Below are 20,842 nucleotides of genomic sequence, written 5' to 3' on the forward strand. Positions count from 1 at the left end.
CAGTTTCAGGCACTGCCATTCAGACTCTCCACGGCACTGAGGGTGTTCACCAAGGTGATGGCAGAGATGATGATTCTCCTCCGCAGACAGAGAGTGAACATAATTCCATACCTGGACGATCTGCTGATAAAGGCGTCATCCAGGAAGAAGCTGTTGCAGTCCATTGTTCTCACGACTCATCTGCTCAGGGTCCATGGTTGGATCCTGAACCTTCCAAAGTCACATTTGGAACCGACAAGGAGATTGTCTTTCCTGGGGATGATCCTCGACACAGAAGTGCAGAGGGTGTTTCTACCGGTGGAAAAAGCGTTGGTGATACAATCAATGGTTCGGGATGTCCTGAAGCCAGCCAGGGTATCGAGTCATCAGTGCATTCATCTTCTGGGGAAGATGGTTGCCTCTTACAAGGCTCTGCTGTTTGGGAGGTTTCATGCTCGATCCTTCCAATTGGATCTCCTAGACAAGTGGTCGGGTTCTCATCTACATATGCACCTGAGCATACGGCTGTCGCCGAAAGCAAGGATTTCACTCCTCTGGTGGCTACAATTGCCTCACCATCTGGAGGTCCGCAGGTTTGGGATTCAGGACTGGGTCCTTCTAACCACGGATGCAAGTCTCCAGTGCTGGGGCGCAGTCACTCAAGGGGTAACCTTCCATGGAAGGTGTTCAAGTCTGGAATCCGGTCTTCCGATAAACATTCTGGAACTAATAGCCGGTCTTCTCCAAGCAACACATCTTCTGCGAGATCGACCCATTCAAGTGCAGTCGGACAATGTAACGACAATGGCCTACATAAACTGACAAGGCGGAACAAAGAGCAGAGCTGCAATGTCAGAGGTGACCAGAATCATCCTCTGGGCAGAAAAGCATGCGTTAACACTGTCAGCAATTTTCATTCCGGGAATGGACAACTGGGAAGCGTACTTCCTCAGCAGACATGATCTCCATCCAGGAGAGTTGGGCCTCCATCCGGAGGTGACAAATCTTTGGGGGGTTCCTCAAATAGACATGATGGCCTCCCGCCTCAACAAAAAACTTTGGAGGTATTGCTCCAGGTCAAGAGACCCGCAAGCAGTGGGGTTGGGCACCCTGGTAACTCTGTGGGTGTTCCAGTCGGTGTACGTGTTTCCTCCACTTCCACTAATTCTAAGGATTCTAAAGCTCATAAGGAGAACAAGAGTTCAAGCAATCCTCATTTCTCTGGACTGGCCAAGAAGGGCTTGGTACGCGGTTCTTCTGGATCTACTGCTGGAAGACCCGAGGCCTGTTCCTCTTCGGGAGGACCTGCTGCAGCAGGGGCCGTTCGCTTATCAAGACTTACCGCAGCTATATTTGACGGCATGGAGGTTGAATGCCAGATCTTAGCTCGGAGGGGCATTCCGAACAAGGTTATCCCTACCCTGATACAGGCTAGGATGGGAGTAACGTCTAAACATTACCATCGCATTTGGAAAAAGTATGTATCTTGGTGTGAGTCCAAGAAATTTCCTACGGTGGAGTTTCAACTGGGACGGTTTCTCCTCTTCCTACAAGCTGGTGTGGATATGGGTCTGAGGTTGGGTTCCGTAAAGGTCCAGATTTCGGCCCTATCCATTTTCTTCCAGAAACAATTGGCTTCCCTCCCTGAGGTTCAGGCTTTCTTGAAAGGGGTTCTGCATATCAAGCCTCCCTTTGTGCCGCCTACGGCGCCCTGGGATCTTAACGTGGTGTTACAGTTCCTCCAATCACATTGGTTTGAGCCTCTACTAGAGGTTGAGGTCCAGTTTCTCACGTGGAAGGCTGTCACTTTGTTGGCCTTAGCTTCTGCTAGATGTGTGTCGGAGTTGTGGCTTTGTCTTGTAAGAGCCCCTACTTGATCTTCCATGAAGATAGGGCTGAGCTCCGGACACGTCAGCAGTTCCTCCCGAAGTTTGTGTCGGCATTTCATATCAACCAACCTATTGTGGTGCCAGTTGCTACTGACTCCTCAATTTCATCAAAGTCCTTGGATGTTGTAAGGGCTCTGAAAATCTATGTGCAGAGGACTGCTCGTCACAGAAAATCGTACTCTCTGTTTGTCCTATATGATCCCAAGAAAATTGGGTGTCCTGCTTCTAAGCAGACTATCTCTCGCTGGATCAGGTTCACTATCCAGCATGTGTATTCTACGGCAGGATTGCTGTGTCCTACATCTGTTAAGGCCCACTCTACTCGTAAGGTGGGTTTGTAATGGGCGGCTGCCCGGGGTGTCTCAGCTTTACCGAGCGGCTACTTAGTCTTGGTCAAACATGTTTGCTAAGTTCTACAAGTTCGATACTTTGGCCTCTGAGGACCTGATGTTTGGTCAATCAGTTCTGCAGGAGCCTCCGCGCTCTCCCTCCCGTTCTGGGAGCTTTGGTATATCCCCATGGTACTAATGTGGACCCCAGCATCCTCTAGGACGTAAGAGAAAATAGGACTTTAATTACCTACCGGTAAATCCTTTTCTCGTAGTCCGTAGAGGATGCTGGGCGCCTGCTCAGCGCTTCGTGATCCTGCAGTGGTTACTTCGTTCAGTGCTGCTTAGTTCTTGATAAAGTACTGTTTTGTTACTTGGTTAAGTAATCTTGTTCAGCCGTTGCTGAGTTTTCATGCTGGTTAGCTTGGTTTGCCTTGTATGTGTGAGCTGTATGTGTGTAAAATCCTTCTCTCGAAGTTGTCCGTCTCCTCGGGCACAGTTTCTAGACTGAGTCTGGTAGGATGGGCATGGAGGGAGGAGCCAGCCCACACTCTCAAACTCTTAAAGTGCCAATGGCTCCTAGTGGACCCGTCTATACCTCATGGTACTAATGTGGACCCCAGCATCCTCTACGGACTCCGAGAAAAGGATTTACCGGTAGGTAATTAAAATCCTATTTTCTCTAAGTGTTTGATTTTGGCCTGACCCACAAATGCAAATATATTATGGTGGGGGAATTCATTCAGTTTGCTTACATATAAATTATGCATATTTTCTCTTTAAGGTGGTCATTCCGAGTTGTTCGCTCGTTGCCGATTTTCGCTATGCTGTGATTTGTTGCTAAATGCGCATGGTACGCAGCGCGCATGCGCTTAGTTATTTAACTAAAAACTTAGCAGTTTTGCTGTTGTCTGTGCAGCGCTTTTCAGTCGCACTGCTGATCGGTAAATGATTGACAGGAAAGGGGCATTTCTGGGTGGTAACTGAGCATTTTCCGGGAGTGTCCTAAAAAGCGCAGGCGTGCCAGGTAAAAACGCGGGAGTGTCTGGAGAAACGGGGGAGTGGCTGGCCGAACGCAGGGCATGTTTGTGACGTCAAACCAGGAACTAAACGGACCGAGCTGATCGCAATCTAGGAGTAGGTCTGGAGCTACTCAGAAACTGCAAGAAAATATTTAGTAGCAGTTCTGCTAATTTTTCGTTCGCTATTCTGCTAAGCTAAGATACACTCCCAGAGGGCGGCGGCCTAGCGTTTGCAATGCTGCTAAAATCAGCTAGCGAGCGAACAACTCGGAATGAGGGACTAAGTTCTTTAGCATGACACTTGATTACTATACATACATTTATTTCCTTTGTTAGACCTCAAGATATAGTCCTACGGTAGCCGAAATTGTTGTCACCATAATGTTAAAAAACTTTGAGCAGCTACAGAAGAGAAGAACAGCACCTGATTTTCATCATGTAACACTCATTATCGGAGACTCTGATAACCAAGTTGTCTTCAAGCAGAGAATTATGTGAGTGATGACTAGTAGATTTGGAACAAATGTTAAGTGAGTTACCTTTAGACATTCAAACATTTTTTTACTGTACATGTCACACAATTACACTATATTATGTTTCAAAATGTCAGATTAAAATCAAAGTTTCAAGTATGGGAAAAAAGAAATGTAAGAAAAATTAGTAAATGTTGAAAAGTTGCAACTCTCTTTTAAATGCAAATCATAGTGTTAACTCATATATATTAAATGTCAAACCACTGTGAGTGAAAAAATGTGGTCCCCCACCAAATGGATATCAACCACAAAAAATGAAAAACAGAAGATAACTCACTTTGATTTATGCAGGTGAACATATGAAAAATAAATAATTAAATAAATAAACTGTTGATATTGTTAAACCAACAAGACTGTTACAGTAGATGGTATTTTAAAGAGTCCTAATATGAAGTACTAGATCACAACTAAAAATGATTTTCCTCTATTAGCAAATTAGAGCACTTCAGTGTTGACTTTCATGTTTTAGGCTCTACAGTATGGGCGGAATCAAATGTTTATCCAACAACAGACACTAGATGGCACCCAAACGGAGCTATTCAATTGTAGCTCCGTTTGGGTGCGATTGCTGCCGGCATCTGCAGAGTGGTTCTTATTTGTCGTTAAATTCTATGCTTCTAAGTTTCTCTTTTTCATTGTCCTTTTCATTTTCTAAAATTCCTCTGGGGCTGAATGTATTGGCATAGTGGAGTCTATTCTGGAGAATTGCCATTGAATTTCTGTGAATGTCATTGCGACAGCTAGAACTTAATTGACAGCAGTAACACTATCTCTTTTAATTCACATCACATTAATTCTTTATTTTGAAGATTTTTTTGTTTTAATAACACAAATACACCAAAATCTATAACAGGTTTAAGGAATAAAAAATGTATAATAATAATAATAATATATAAACACTTTGCATTGGGTGTAGATCGTAGAGTCGATAGTAACTAGGTCGACAGTCATTAGGTTGACCACTATTGGTCGACAGTGACTAATGCTAGCCATACACCAGGACGATATCTTTCCAACCAGCCAACTAGTTGGCTGGTTGGAAAGATAATCTGGCAGTGTGTGGGAGCAAACGATTATCAGCCGTTTGCTCCCACACGCTAAAGAAAACGGTCAGAAACGGTCTGACCAACTAGTTGGGAAAATCAAACCTGTTTGATTTTCCCAACCAATCGTTCAGGTGTAGGGGAAAACTTTCCCCCCAACTGAACGATAAGTAGGCGGACACTGGCTGCTAGTGTCTGCCTACTTTTGTCTCTGGCTGCAGAGGACCCTCTCTGACCAATCCCCCTCCGGCCACCTCACCGCCCCAGCCGCAGTGACCAGCCACCGCACAGCCACACTGCACCGTCCATCTCTGTCCCGCACCGCCAGCCTCCCGCACCGCAAATTAACCCCCCTCCGCCCGCCAGTCCCTTTCCTCCGCCGGCCGCCTCATCCATCCCGCCCAGTCTTTATTCCTTCGGCCATCTCACCCGCCCAGCTTCCTTCCCATCACAGCCGCCAGCCTCCCTCCGCCCGCACCGCTAGTTCACCCCCCCCTCCGCCCGCACCGCTAATTCACCGCCCGCCAGCCAGACACACATATATACACACTGACACACACATATATATATATATACACACACACTGACACACATATGTACACTGATATACACACATATATATATATATATATATATATATATATATATATACACTGACACATATGTACACTGATACACACATATATACAGTGTGATAGACACACATATATACACTGTGATAGACACACATATATACACTGTGATAGACACGTACTGTATAGACACTGTGACACACTCATACTCTGTGAGATACACACACATACTAACATATACATATATACACACTGTCACACACACACACACACACACACACACACACTGAGACACACCTATATACACTGTGATAGACACACATATATACACTGTGATAGACACGTACTGTATAGACACTGTGACACACTCATACACTGTGAGATACACACACATACTGACATATACATATATACACACTCTCGCACGCACACACACACACACACACACACACACACACACACACACACACTGAGACACACCTATATACACTGTGATAGACACGTACTGTATAGACACTGTGACACACTCATACACTGTGAGATACACACACATACTGATATATACATATATACACTGTCTCACACACACACACACACACACACACACACACACACACACACACACACACACACACACACACTGAGACACACCTATATACACTGTGATAGACACACATATATACACTGTGATAGACACCTACTGTATAGACACTGTGACACACTCATACACTGTGAGATACACACACATACTGACATATACATATATACACAATGTCACACACACACACACACACACACACACACACACACACACACACACACACACACACACACACACTGAGACACACCTATATACACTGACACACTCACATATACTGTCACACACATATATAACTGATACACACATATGTAAACTGTGATACACACACACATACACTTTGATACACATGTATGTACACTGTGACACACACATATACACTGGTATACAGACATACTGTCACACCCACATACACTGACACACACACATATATAACTGATACACACATATGTAAACTGTGATACACACACATATACACTTTGATACACATGTATGTACACTGTGACACACACATATACACTGGTATACACACATACTGTCACACCCACATACACTGACACACACACACACACACACACACACACATATTCAATGGTGGGAACTGTCCGGTCAGCGGTGAGGTCACCCGCGGTCAGCGGCTGACCGCGGGTAACCCCACCGCTGACCGGAAAGTTCCCACCATTGAAACTAATGGAGGGAGCTGTGCGATGCGCTTCTGTCACTTCAGACGCGCACAGAGCCAATCAGGTGAGTGCCACGGAGAGGCGCTTCCTGATTGGCTGAAGAGACACTTCTGTGACAGCTGTCACGGGGGTGTCTCTGCATTCGTGGAAAGGGGTCCCATGTGTAAACATGGGACCCCTTTCAGTCCGTTTGGTCCGGGTGTTCGGTTTGTTTTGCCAAGTACGTGGATTATAATCTGGACCCTGGATCAGGTGAGTATAGTTATCTTTTATTTTCAGGTACCCGTGGATTCTACTTGGAGAAGAGGACCGACTGCTTCGTGTCAACATAGGTAAGTATGTGTGTGTCGACATGTGTGAATAAAGTTTTACTTTCAAGGTGTGTGTCTCCTGTTTTTATTTGGGTATTTTTTTTCCATTAGAACTACAGGTACCAGTGGGCCCGTTTTTCTCCCGCATGCTGGTACTTGTGGTTCTCCAAGTACCAGCTTGCGGGGGAGGCTTGCTGGGACTTGTAGTACTACTGGAAAAAACAATATTCTTTCCATTTTCTCAAGGCTATCAGCCCCCCATCCGCAGCCTTTGGATGGGGGGGACAGCCTCGGGCTTCACCCCTGGCCCTTGGGTGGCTGGGGGGGGGGGACACCCCTTGATTGAAGGGGTCCCCACTCCCCCAGGGTACCCCGGCCAGGGGGTGACTAGTTGGATATTTAATGCCACGGCCGCAGGGCACTGTATAAAAGTGACCCCCGGCTGTGGCATTATCTGTCCAGCTAGTGGAGCCCGATGCTGGTGTAAAAAATACGGGGGACCCCTACTCTTTTTGTCCCTCCGTATTTTTTGCACCAGCATCAGGCGCAGAGCCCGGTGCTGGTTTTAAAAATACGGGGGATCCCCTGTCCGTTTTTCCCCCGGATTTTTAAAACCAGGACCGGCTCGAAGAGCCCGAGGCTGGTTATGCTTTGGAGGGGGGACCCCACGCAATTTTTTTTCGGGTTTTTCCCATTCCATTTAAAAAAAATAATAATAATAATAATAATAATCTTTTTAAAAATATATAAATAATACTTGTGCCTCCAAAAAAGACAAACCAAGTACCTAATCCCTTCTAATATAAATAGATATGCTATTACCAATAAAAAAACAACAAAAAAACATGTTTTTAATTTTTTTTATTAGATTCCGCCAGCAAACTGTGGCGGATTGAAAATGACCGAAACCGAAACGTTAAGCTGTCAGAACAGGGTCACGTATGTTCTTGATTTTTGAAAAGTCCTAGAGTGCCGCCTATCGTTTGTGATATGTTTGCTTTTTGAAGCTCAAGAGGGCACCAGGCAAGCTGTACATTTTACTACATTGGGAGTGCCGAATATCTACATCTGGTATATATATATATATATATATATATATATACTATCCGTATACACCGGCACTCAGCAAAGTCGACAAATATGCCCAGGTGCCTTCCAAGAATAAACCCTGGCTCGGGTCTAAATAGTCACAGTGAACAGAGGCGGCACTCTCAGGACTTATAGTGGTAGTACAAATGAAGAAAAAACAGCTAAACCATAGCTCTGTCGATTGAGCTATGGTTTAGCTGTTTTTTCTTCATTTGTACTACCACTATAAGTCCTGAGAGTGCCGCCTCTGTTCACTGTGACTATATATATATATATATATATATATATATATATATATATTTGCCTTGGCAGCCCAACCATGCTGGTATCCATAGTTCAGTAAATAAGTAAATCTAAGTAAATATAAGTAAATCTAATAAATGTATGGTGGTGAAAGAAAAGCCCAGTTTCACTGAAAAAAAGACACTTCTGCATGTTTTGAAATGAAAAAACAAAACAAAACTGAAGAACTGTAGGCAGGCACTGTACGCCTACTTCGGTGACATCACAAGTTGGACAGAAGTTGGAAGGTTGGTTGGTCTGATGAAAAGTTGGTTAGATGTGTGGAGCACTGGTAAAAAGTTGGTGAGATGTGTGGGGCACTGTTTTAGTTGAACAGACAAGTTGGAAGTTTGGAGTGTTGGAGAAAAGTTGGTCTGATGTATGGCTAGCTTAGGTCGATACGGTCATTAGGTCGACATGGAAAATTTGACATGAAAAAAGGTCGACATGAGTTTTTTTTATATTTTTTGGGTGTCGTTTTATTCGTAAAGTGGCTGGGAACCCCAATTTGTGCACCGTGTCCCCTTGCATGGTGAGCGAACTTCGGGCAAGGTGCCTTGCTCTGCTACCGCTGCTCGGCAGAGGTTACTATTCCCAATCGTAGTCCATGTGGATCGTAAAAGTATGAAAAAGTTCAAAAAATGGGAAAAACTCATGTCGACCCTTTCATGTGTCGATCTTTGGCATGTCGACCTAATGAAAGTTGACCAATAGTGGTCAACCTAATGAGTGTCGCCCTAAAGGTGTGTACACACGGTGAGATAAATCTGTGAGATTTTGACTATATAGTCAAAATCTTATGAAAAGTTAGTGCATATCTCATGGTGCTAAGCAGCTTGCGATACAGATTCGATCCCGATGCGCGCTCCCGTGGGGTCGGTATCGTAAGGCTAGATAGACTGTGCAGGCAAGTCAATCTTGACTATCTAGTGTACAATCTAGTACAAAGTATAGTCAAAATTGTCACTTAGTCAAAATCGTACATAGACAAAATCTCAAGCACAGACAGTCAAAATCTGTACAATCTGTGCTATCTGGGCTCTGGGGGAGTTCAAGGGAAATCGCATAGTCAAAATCGAACATAGCAGGGATCTCACCGTGTGTACACACCCTAAGTGCTGGCCAGTCCGGAGAAATGAGGATTGCTTGGACTCTTGTTCTCCTTAAGAGCTTTAGAATCCTTGGAATTAGTGGAAGTGGAGGAAAAGACCGGATACTGTTTGCATTGCACTTTAATCTGTCCTATTGGAGCATAGGTACATCCACTGCTCTGGATAGTGGGAAGGATTGACGATACACTAAAACATTGCTGAATGAGTGAGTTAACCAAGACATGTATTTAATGCTGAGCTTATAAGTACATCACATTCCTCTAAATAAATTTAGATTTATTTTGGCTAATATTGTGTTTGTAATGATATCTCTAATTCTATACGTTTCCTTTTTCAGGGATTCTGTTCTGCTAAAATCAGGAACTTGGGCAAGAAAAATTGAAATTAAAAGATCTTCTACATCAGAGGAGCTTAGTGTAAATCTGATAAGTTCTGAGTATGGTAAGATATTAAATTACATGGAAAGTACATATATTTTTTAAGATGTTTGTCTATGTCTATATTATTTTTTTATTTATTTATCAGTTTCTTATATACTGTAGCACAGCATATTCCATTGCGCTTTACAATTGGAACAGCAGTAATAACACAAAACTGGGTAATATGAGACAGATATACTGTATTCATATCTAATTACATCCCCTATGTACAGTCTACACATCCTTACATACAGTATTTTCTTTTTCTTCAATCTGACATCCTCCTGACCTCTGGTCAGCATTGCTATTTGAGTATATCCATATAGCCCACCAAGAAACTATGCAATCTGGCTGGACCATTATTCAATAAACAGCACCTTTCTTTGTGCCTATTTCTCTGTAGATTGTAAGCTTGCAAGCAGGGCCTTCCTACCTCTATTTCTGAAGGTTATGTGGGCAGCATGGGTGCAAATAGGGGAGGTTCTAAGGGGGCAAGTGCACTGGGCTCCGAAATTAATACAGAAGATGCGTTGTCTACTGCTGCAGTTTCCCTCAGGCCAGGACACTCTGCTGGGTGCTTGTGTCCTTGGTATCGCCCTCTGTTCTGCCCACCCTCTGCCCAAGCACCAGCGCCAGGACCCTCTCCCAACTCAACCCTGCCCATGCCCCGGGCCACCCACCAGACACCAGCAGCTAGCCGCCAATCCATACACCTCAACTGGAACCCGCCCATGTTGTCAAGATGGCGGGAGAGGACAGCATGGTGCGGTTGAGCGTTAATGGCGGGGGGGGGGGGGGGGGAATTATGTAATAGGTGTGAAACAAGGGTCTTTGACAGTCCTACGCCTTCTACACTACTTGTGCCAGGTGTTTGTGTGTCACTGTACTGTGCGGCTACGTCTCTCCTCCACTCCACTGCTTTTAAAGTCCGTGCTGCTGCTATCACTGATTACACCTGTGTATGCTGCCAGTGTCACACTGTGCTGCTGTTATACTCTGTGCTGCTGCCAGGGCCGTACTGGCCATCTGGCACTTCATCTGACAAATGCCAGAAAGGCCGATCTGCTGGTGGGCTGGATCAGTCCACAGAGAGCCAGCAAGGCTGCGCTCAGCGCGGCTCCCGGCTCTCATCCGCTGCCAGATGTGCCCCGTTGCTAAGCAATATGGGGGAGTGCCATGAGTCCACGCCCCCTGACCCGTGACATGCCCCCATTTGCAGTGTCCATACGCCCTTTAGACGGCGCGCGTGCCCCCTTTAGACGGTGCGCGCACCCCCTTTCTCGTGCGCGCACATATGCCAGGGCCGGATGAAGTCCCCAGTCCATCCCTGGCTGCTGCTATCACTGGTTACACCTGTGCATCCTGTTAGTGTCACACTGTGCTGTTATACGCTGTGCTGCTGCTAACACTGGTTACACCTGTGCATGCTGACAGTGTCACACTGCGCTGCTGTTATACACTTATCTGTATAATGTATATGCTCTCTTTAGTTTGTATTTTTGTAGTTTGCAAAACCATGTACTGTATCTGGGTAAATGTTTCCTCAGGCTGTCATTGTAATAAACCATTCCAAACCAAGATGTTGGGGATGGTACCTCTGCATTGCCAATTGACCTTACAGTACCAGTCAATAATCCTTTTTATTGTCAACACTGGATATTAATTTTCTTTCGATGTGTAAAAAATGTTTATGTTTGTGCCAGTAGTCATAGCTGCCAGCTGTCCCTCATAAACAGGGACATTTCCAGGATTTTGGGATTTTTTACGAGACATATTCATCCTTGCAAATATCTGTATTTTTCGACATTTGGAGTGCGAGTTTGTAAAAATGTGCGAGTTTACAACTTGCACATTTTAAACTCATATCCAGATGTTTTTCCATTATGCACATTCAACTCGTCCGATGCAATAAGGTAGGAGTTCTAAACATTACCAAAGGAAAATAGACCAGGTTTACGTAGGCGAGTTGTATGTGAGAGTTTGTTTAAAAATTGGAAAAACACCGTAAAAGCACATTTTTAAAATAAATAAATAATTCTACCTTGAAAAACTTTACCAATAATTAATTGGCTAAAAATAGTGTAGCTACATGTAAGTGACAAAAACCCGTTACACAAACCCATAGGGTTAAGACGAGAGGCTGGCGGTCACAATACCGACACCAGCATCCCGATCTGTGAAATCACGACAGGTGCGAGCAGTGCCAAATTAAGGCCCACATGGGCCTGCAGCTGAGATTTAGGAAGGGCCTATTATGTGCCATCGCAGGTAGTGTGATCAGCACCATAGAGAAGTTTTGCCAGGTGGGGGGGGGGGGGGGGGGGGTATATCACTGCTCTGCCTCCCCACACTACATCACTAAGTCACTTTCCAGCACTACATCACTGAACTACCTTCCCACACCACATCACTGCGCTACCTCCCCACACTACATCACTATGCTACCTCCCACATTACATTACTGTGCTACTTCCCCACACTACATCCTTGCACTACACTACATTTCCACACTATTTCACTGCACTACCTTTCCAGACAACATTTCCGCACTAAACCTACCTCCCCACACTATATTACTGTACTACCTTCCCACACCACATTACTGCGCTGCCTTCCTACATCACATTACTGGGTTACCTTCCCACACCACATTACTGCGCTACCTTCCCACACCACCATACTGCGCTACCTTCCCATACCACCGTACTGCGCTACCTGCCCACACCACCATACTGCGCTACCTTCTCATACCACATTACTGCGCTACCTTCCCACAACACTGAACTGTGTTACTTTCCCACACCCCCGAATTGTGCTACCTTCCCACACCACTGAACTGCGCTACCTTCACATACCACATTACTGCTTTACCCTCCAAAACCACATTACTGTGCTAATTTCCCACACCACCGTACTGCGCTACCTTGCCATACCACATTACTGTGCTACCTTTCACACAACATTACTGCGAAACCTTCCCACACCACCGTACTGCGCTACCGTCCACACAACATTACTGCGCTACCTTTCCACACCACCGTACTGGACAACCTTCCTACACCACAGTACTATGCTATCTTCCCGCACCACAGTACTGTGCTACCTTCCTACACCACATTACTGCGCTACCTTCCCACACCACATTACTGCGCTACCTTCCCACAACACATTACTGCACTACCTTCCCACACCACATTACTGCGCTACCTTCCCACAACACATTACTGCGATACCGTCCCACAACACATTACTGCGATACCTTCCCACAACACATTACTGCGCTACCTTCCCACACCACATTACTGTGATACCTTCCTACACCACATTACTGTGTTACCTTCCCAACCCACAATAATGAGCTACCTTTCCACACTACTGTACTGAACTACCTTCCCACGCCACTGTACTTTGCTACCATCCCACACCACATTCCCACACCACATTACTGCGATACCTTCCTACACCACATTACTGCGTTACCTTCCAGAACCACATTACTGCGCTACCTTCCCACACCACCATACTGCGCTACTACCTTCCAAAAGCACATTACTGCGCTAACTCCCTGCACCACATAACCGCGTTACCTTCTTGCACCACATTACCAGTGGTGCCAAGAGGGGGGGAGCAGGTACTGATGATTAAAATGATATGTGGCATTGCTATATTCTGTGTGTAATTGCATACAAAATGTTATGCTACAGTGTTTTCCTGCCAAACAATTGCACACAGAATATAGCCATGCCGCATATCATTTTAATCCGCAGCCGAGCTGCTTGTGCGTCCTGGAGGACTGGGGTTTATATAGGCTATGTGTTGCTTCAATCATGGGACATTTGGGTGCCAATGGGTGACTTTCTTGCAACAAGTGTAACTCTCATAATGAAACTTGCATTCTGTTTGGTCTAAACACATGCATGCTCCCTGCTGTAAAATCTCGTGAAAAGTCACATGCGAGTTACGTTTGTATGTAAAAAGTCACACGCTATTACATCATGCGAGTTGCGGAAACAACTTGCACATTTTAAGTATGCGAGAATGTGCGAGTTTGAACTCGCACAAAAAACTTGACTCATTACATCCCGCCACAAATTTGAACTTAGCCTGAATTCTAAAAGAAATATTTGGCACAGAAATAACTAAGCTCTAAATACACCATACTCACTGTAAAGCATGGTGGTGGCAGAATCACGCTTTCCTGATTTTCTCTTAAGCTCAGGCGGGCTCTAGTCAGGATACAAGGGATAATGAATAGCTCCAAACATCATGACGTTTGGCAAAATATGTTACTCTGTTTCAGAAAGCTAAAGAAGTGTATTTTTGTTCACTTACTTAGCAGTGATCTACCAGCATTAATGTGTTGAAACCTCATTCCTAACTGTAAGCAGGTGTCAATGTAGTTAAAAACATAGCCTTAATAAAAATGCCCACATCAAATAATAGCACAAATAATAATGCACACATCGAAATAGCATCAATAATACTGTCCGCATCATACAATATTTCTCTAACGTCCTAGTGGATGCTGGGGACTCCGTCAGGACCATGGGGAATAGCGGCTCCGCAGGAGACAGGGCACAAAAAGCAAGCTTTTAGGATCACATGGTGTGTACTGGCTCCTCCCCCTATGACCCTCCTCCAAGCCTCAGTTAGGTTTTTGTGCCCGTCCGAGCAGGGTGCAATCTAGGTGGCTCTCATAAAGAGCTGCTTAGAAAAAGTTTTTTAGGTTTCTTATTTTCAGTGAGTCCTGCTGGCAACAGGCTCACTGCTACGAGGGACTTAGGGGAGAGAAGTGAACTCACCTGCGTGCAGGATGGATTTGCTTCTTAGGCTACTGGACACCATTAGCTCCAGAGGGATCGAACACAGGCCCAGCCATGGAGTCCGGTCCCGGAGCCGTGCCGCCGACCCCCCTTGCAGATGCCGAAGTTGAAGAGGTCCAGAGGTCCGGAAACAGGCGGCAGAAGACTTTCAGTCTTCATAAGGTAGCGCACAGCACTGCAGCTGTGCGCCATTGTTGTCGGCACACTTCACACCAGCGGTCACTGAGGGTGCAGGGCGCTGGGGGGGGCGCCCTGGGCAGCAATGTATAATACCTTTTTCTATGGCTCCGCTGTGAGGAAGGCTCCCAGGACTCTCCCCTGCACTGCACTACAGAAACAGGGTAAAACAGAGAAGGGGGGCATATTTTGGCGATATTTTTATATATTAAGCGCATATAACAGAAACAACACCTTTTAGGGTTGTTTATATACATTTTTATAGCGCTTTGGTGTGTGCTGGCAAACTCTCCCTCTGTCTCCCCAAAGGGCTAGTGGGGTCCTGTCTTCGATAAGAGCATTCCCTGTGTGTCTGCTGTGTGTCGGTACGTGTGTGTCGACATGTATGAGGACGATGTTGGTGTGGAGGCGGAGCAATTGCCGGTAATGGTGATGTCACCCCCTAGGGAGTCGACACCGGAATGTATGGCTTTAATTATGGAATTACGTGATAATGTTAGCACGCTGCAAAAGTCAGTTGACGACATGAGACGGCCGGAAAACCAGTTAGTACCTGTCCAGGCGTCTCAGGCACTGTCAGGGGCTGTAAAACGTCCCTTACCTCAGTCAGTCGACACAGGTACCGACACAGATGAATCTAGTGTCGACGGTGAAGAAAGAAACGTATTTTCCAATAGGGCCACACGTTATATGATCACGGCAATGAAGGAGGCTTTGCATATCTCTGATACTGCAGGTACCTCAAAGGGGGGTATTATGTGGGGTGTGAAAAAACTACCTGTAGCTTTTCCAGAATCAGAGGAATTGAATGACGTGTGTGATGAAGCGTGGGTTAACCCCGATAGAAAACTGCTAATTTCAAAGAAGTTATTGGCATTATACCCTTTCCCACCAGAGGTTAGGGCGCGCTGGGAAACACCCCCTAGGGTGGATAAGGCGCTCACACGCTTATCAAAACAAGTGGCGTTACCGTCTCCTGATACGGCCGCCCTCAAGGATCCAGCTGATAGGAGGCTGGAAACTACCCTGAAGAGTATATACACACATACTGGTGTTATACTGCGACCAGCAATAGCCTCAGCCTGGATGTGCAGTGCTGGGGTGGTGTGGTCGGATTCCCTGACTGAAAATATTGATACCCTGGATAGGGACAGTATTTTATTGACTATAGAGCAATTAAAGGATGCTTTTCTTTATATGCGAGATGCTCAGAGGGATATTTGCACTCTGGCATCGAGAGTAAGTGCGATGTCCATATCTGCCAGAAGAAGTTTATGGACGCGACAGTGGTCAGGTGATGCGGATTCCAAACGGCATATGGAAGTATTGCCGTATAAAGGAGAGGAATTATTTGGGGTCGGTCTATCGGATCTGGTGGCCACGGCAACAGCCGGAAAATCCACTTTTTTACCTCAGGTCACCTCCCAACAGAAAAAGACACCGTCTTTTCAGCCGCAGTCCTTTCGTTCCTATAAGAACAAGCGGGCAAAAGGACAGTCATATTTGCCCAGAGGCAAAGGAAGGGGTAAGAGGGTGCAGCAAGCAACTACTTCCCACGAACAGAAGCCCTCCCCGGCTTCTACAAAGCCCTCAGCATGACGCTGGGGCTGTGCAAGCGGACTCAGGGGCGGTGGGGGGTCGACTAAAGATTTTCAGCACACAGTGGGCGCGCTCACAGGTGGACCCTTGGATCCTGCAGGTAGTATCTCAGGGTTACAAGTTGGAATTCGAAAAGTCTCCCCCTCGCCGGTTCCTAAAGTCTGCTTTACCAACGTCTCCCTCAGAAAGGGCGACGGTATTGGAAGCCATTCACAAGCTGTATTCTCAGCAGGTGATAGTCAAGGTACCCCTCCTACAACAGGGAAAGGGGTATTATTCCACACTATTTGTGGTACCGAAGCCGGACGGTTCGGTAAGACCTATTCTAAATCTGAAATCCTTGAACCTGTACATACAGAAATTCAAGTTCAAGATGGAGTCACTCAGAGCAGTGATAGCGAATCTGGAAGAAGGGGACTTCATGGTGTCCCTGGACATAAAAGATGCTTATCTGCATGTCCCAATTTACCCTTCACACCAAGGGTATCTCAGGTTCGTGATACAAAACTGTCATTATCAGTTTCAAACGCTGCCGTTTGGTTTGTCCACGGCACCTCGGGTCTTTACCAAGGTAATGGCCGAAATGATGGTTCTTCTACGAAGAAAAGGCGTATTAATTATCCCTTACTTGGACGATCTCCTGATAAGGGCAAGGTCCAGAGAACAGCTGGAAGTCGGAGTAGCACTAACCCAAGTAGTGCTTCAACAACACGGGTGGATTCTGAATCTTCCAAAATCTCAATTGACCCCGACGACACGTCTGCTGTTCCTGGGAATGATTCTGGACACTGTTCAGAAAAAGGTGTTTCTCCCGGAGGAGAAAGCAAGGGAGTTATCCGAACTTGTCAGGAACCTCCTAAAACCAGGAAATGTGTCAGTACATCAATGCACAAGAGTCCTGGGAAAGATGGTGGCTTCTTACGAAGCAATTCCATTCGGCAGATTCCACGCACGAATATTTCAGTGGGATCTGCTGGACAAATGGTCCGGATCGCATCTGCACATGCATCAGCGGATAACACTGTCACCAAGAACAAGGGTGTCTCTTCTGTGGTGGTTGCAGAGTGCCCATCTGTTAGAGGGCCGCAGATTCGGCATACAGGACTGGGTCCTGGTGACTACGGATGCCAGCCTACGAGGCTGGGGAGCAGTCACACAGGGGAGAAACTTCCAGGGCGTGTGGTCGAACCTGGAGACGTCTCTTCACATAAATATACTGGAGCTAAGAGCGATTTACAATGCTCTAAGCCTGGCAAAACCGCTGCTTCAGGGTCAGCCGGTGTTGATCCAGTCGGACAACATCACGGCAGTCGCCCACGTAAACAGACAGGGCGGCACGAGAAGCAGAAGAGCAATGACAGAAGCTGCAAGGATTCTTCGCTGGGCGGAAAATCATGTCATAGCACTGTCAGCAGTGTTCATTCCGGGAGTGGACAACTGGGAAGCAGACTTCCTCAGCAGACACGACCTCCACCCGGGAGAGTGGGGACTTCATCCAGAAGTTTTCCACATGATTGTGAACCGTTGGGAAAAACCAAAGGTGGACATGATGGCGTCCCGCCTCAACAAGAAACTGGACAGATATTGCGCCAGGTCAAGAGACCCTCAGGCAATAGCTGTGGACGCTCTGGTAACACCGTGGGTGTACCAGTCCGTGTATGTGTTTCCTCCTCTGCCTCTCATACCAAAGGTACTGAGAATTATACGGCTACGGGGAGTAAGAACAATACTCGTGGCTCCGGATTGGCCGAGAAGGACTTGGTACCCGGAACTTCAAGAGATGCTCACGGAAGAGCCGTGGCCTCTACCGTTAAGAAGGGATCTGCTTCAGCAGGGACCTTGTATGTTCCAAGACTTACCGCGACTGCGTTTGACGGCATGGCGGTTGAACGCCGGATTCTAAAAGAAAAGGGCATTCCAGAGGAAGTTATTCCTACCTTGATTAAAGCCAGGAAGGAAGTGACCGCACAACATTATCACCGCATTTGGAGAAAATATGTTGCGTGGTGTGAGGCCAAGAAGGTCCCAACGGAGGAATTTCAATTGGGTCGATTCCTACATTTCCTGCAGGCAGGATTGTCTATGGGCCTCAAATTGGGGTCTATTAAGGTTCAAATTTCGGCCTTATCGATTTTCTTCCAGAAAGAATTGGCTTCAGTGCCTGAAGTACAAACCTTTGTCAAAGGTGTACTACATATACAGCCCCCGATTGTGCCTCCAGTGGCACCGTGGGATCTCAACGTAGTTTTGGATTTTCTCAAATCCCATTGGTTTGAGCCGCTCAAATCGGTAGATTTGAAGTATCTTACATGGAAAGTAACCATGCTACTGGCCCTGGCTTCAGCCAGGAGAGTATCAGAGTTGGCGGCTTTATCGTACAAAAGCCCATATCTGATTTTCCATTCGGACAGGGCAGAACTGCCTAAGGTGGTTTCGGCTTTTCACTTGAACCAGCCTATTGTGGTGCCTGCGGCTACTAGCGACTTGGAGGACTCCAAGTTGCTGGACGTTGTCAGAGCATTGAAAATATATATTTCAAGGACGGCTGGAGTCAGAAAATCTGACTCGCTGTTTATCCTGTATGCACCCAACAAGATGGGTGCTCCTGCGTCTAAGCAGACGATTGCTCATTGGATCTGTAGCACAATCCAACTTGCACATTCTGTGGCAGGCCTGCCACAGCCTAAATCTGTAAATGCCCACTCCACAAGGAAGGTGGGCTCATCTTGGGCGGCTGCCCGAGGGGTCTCGGCATTACAACTTTGCCGAGCAGCTACGTGGTCAGGGGAGAACACGTTTGTAAAATTTTACAAATTTGATACTCTGGCTAAGGAGGACCTGGAGTTCTCTCATTCGGTGCTGCAGAGTCATCCGCACTCTCCCGCCCGTTTGGGAGCTTTGGTATAATCCCCATGGTCCTGACGGAGTCCCCAGCATCCACTAGGACGTTAGAGAAAATAAGAATTTACTTACCGATAATTCTATTTCTCATAGTCCGTAGTGGATGCTGGGCGCCCATCCCAAGTGCGGATTGTCTGCAATACTTGTACATAGTTATTGTTACAAAAATCGGGTTATTATTGTTGTGAGCCATCTTTTCAGAGGCTTCTTCGTTGTTATCATACTGTTAACTGGGTTCAAATCACAAGTTGTACGGTGTGATTGGTGTGGCTGGTATGAGTCTTACCCGGGATTCAAGATCCTTCCTTATTGTGTACGCTCGTCCGGGCACAGTACCTAACTGAGGCTTGGAGGAGGGTCATAGGGGGAGGAGCCAGTACACACCATGTGATCTTAAAAGCTTGCTTTTTGTGCCCTGTCTCCTGCGGAGCCGCTATTCCCCATGGTCCTGACGGAGTCCCCAGCATCCACTACGGACTATGAGAAATAGAATTATCGGTAAGTAAATTCTTATTTTTTTTCCTGGACTCCACAATGTCACAACTGAGGGCCTGAGCTGACGGGAGGCAGCCTCAGTTGTAGGGGCTGAGATGTAGTGAAACCTGGGAGGTTGTATCAGACCCCTAGACATGTAAGTTACACGTAGAGAGATTGCCCGAAGGCGTGAACACGACAACCAAGATAAAAGTCAATGATGTTTATTTGACAAACTCCATGCAACACAGCAGTAATAAAAGAGAAACGTAAAATCAGCAGTATTATACACAGTTCCTGGGTACTACAGGATGGCAATGGCCACAGGGCTCTGGTAGTATGAGACAGTTCTTATTATCCTCTAGATGGAAAGTCCTTACCAGGCCCGACTGTAGTAATGGAGATAGCCCAGGATCATATCAGCTGATGTTCCAGGGAAAGCTGGGCTGCTGTAGATAAAATGGCTGCTGTGGGTACTGGTTGGAACCAGACAGATGTAGGCACGGAGTGGATACTGGCTGGAACCAGTTAAATGATAAATGAAGCTTGAGAGCGATGAAATACAGATGGTAAATGAAGCTTGAGAGCGGTGAAATATTAGTACCGGTGGTAAATGGAAATCTGCAGAAATGGTACCGGCACTTTAAGAAGAGCTGATCTCTGCTGGAAGCTAAATGCTGGAAGCAGGTGAATCTGTAGCTGGAAACAGATGAGTCCCAAAGGACTGGAGAGTCAGGCTGCACCGCAGATGGTAGACTGGAGCGGATCTCTTTAGTGGAAGCTTGGAGACAGGAACTGGAACCTGGATAACAACCACAGGAGAGAGACAAACTGGAACTAGGTTTGACAACCAAAGCACTGAAGCGGACGACAGCGGAGGCCGCGGCTGGCATGAGGCGCCACTCTGACATCCTGTACACTGAAACACAGGAACGGCGGCGGAGGCCGCGGAGGACGGGAGACGCCATTCAGGTAGTAAACATGGCGCCGCTGTGACAGCGTCTCAG

General features: G+C 46.3%; 1 protein-coding gene across 9 annotated transcripts in view; it reads left to right on the top strand.

The window, feature by feature from the left end:
* Positions 1-20,842, top strand: part of HFM1 (helicase for meiosis 1) — a 984,377-nt gene that overhangs the window by 751,096 nt on the left and 212,439 nt on the right. For all 9 annotated transcript variants that reach the window (XM_063939911.1, XM_063939912.1, XM_063939910.1 and 6 more), the window contains 2 exons: positions 3,556-3,713; positions 9,780-9,883. In XM_063939911.1, the coding sequence (XP_063795981.1) occupies positions 3,556-3,713; positions 9,780-9,883 (262 nt within the window). The remainder of the gene's footprint in view (positions 1-3,555; positions 3,714-9,779; positions 9,884-20,842) is intronic.

The sequence above is a fragment of the Pseudophryne corroboree genome, chromosome 9 (assembly GCF_028390025.1).
Source record: "Pseudophryne corroboree isolate aPseCor3 chromosome 9, aPseCor3.hap2, whole genome shotgun sequence".
NCBI classification, from domain to species: Eukaryota; Metazoa; Chordata; class Amphibia; order Anura; family Myobatrachidae; genus Pseudophryne; species Pseudophryne corroboree.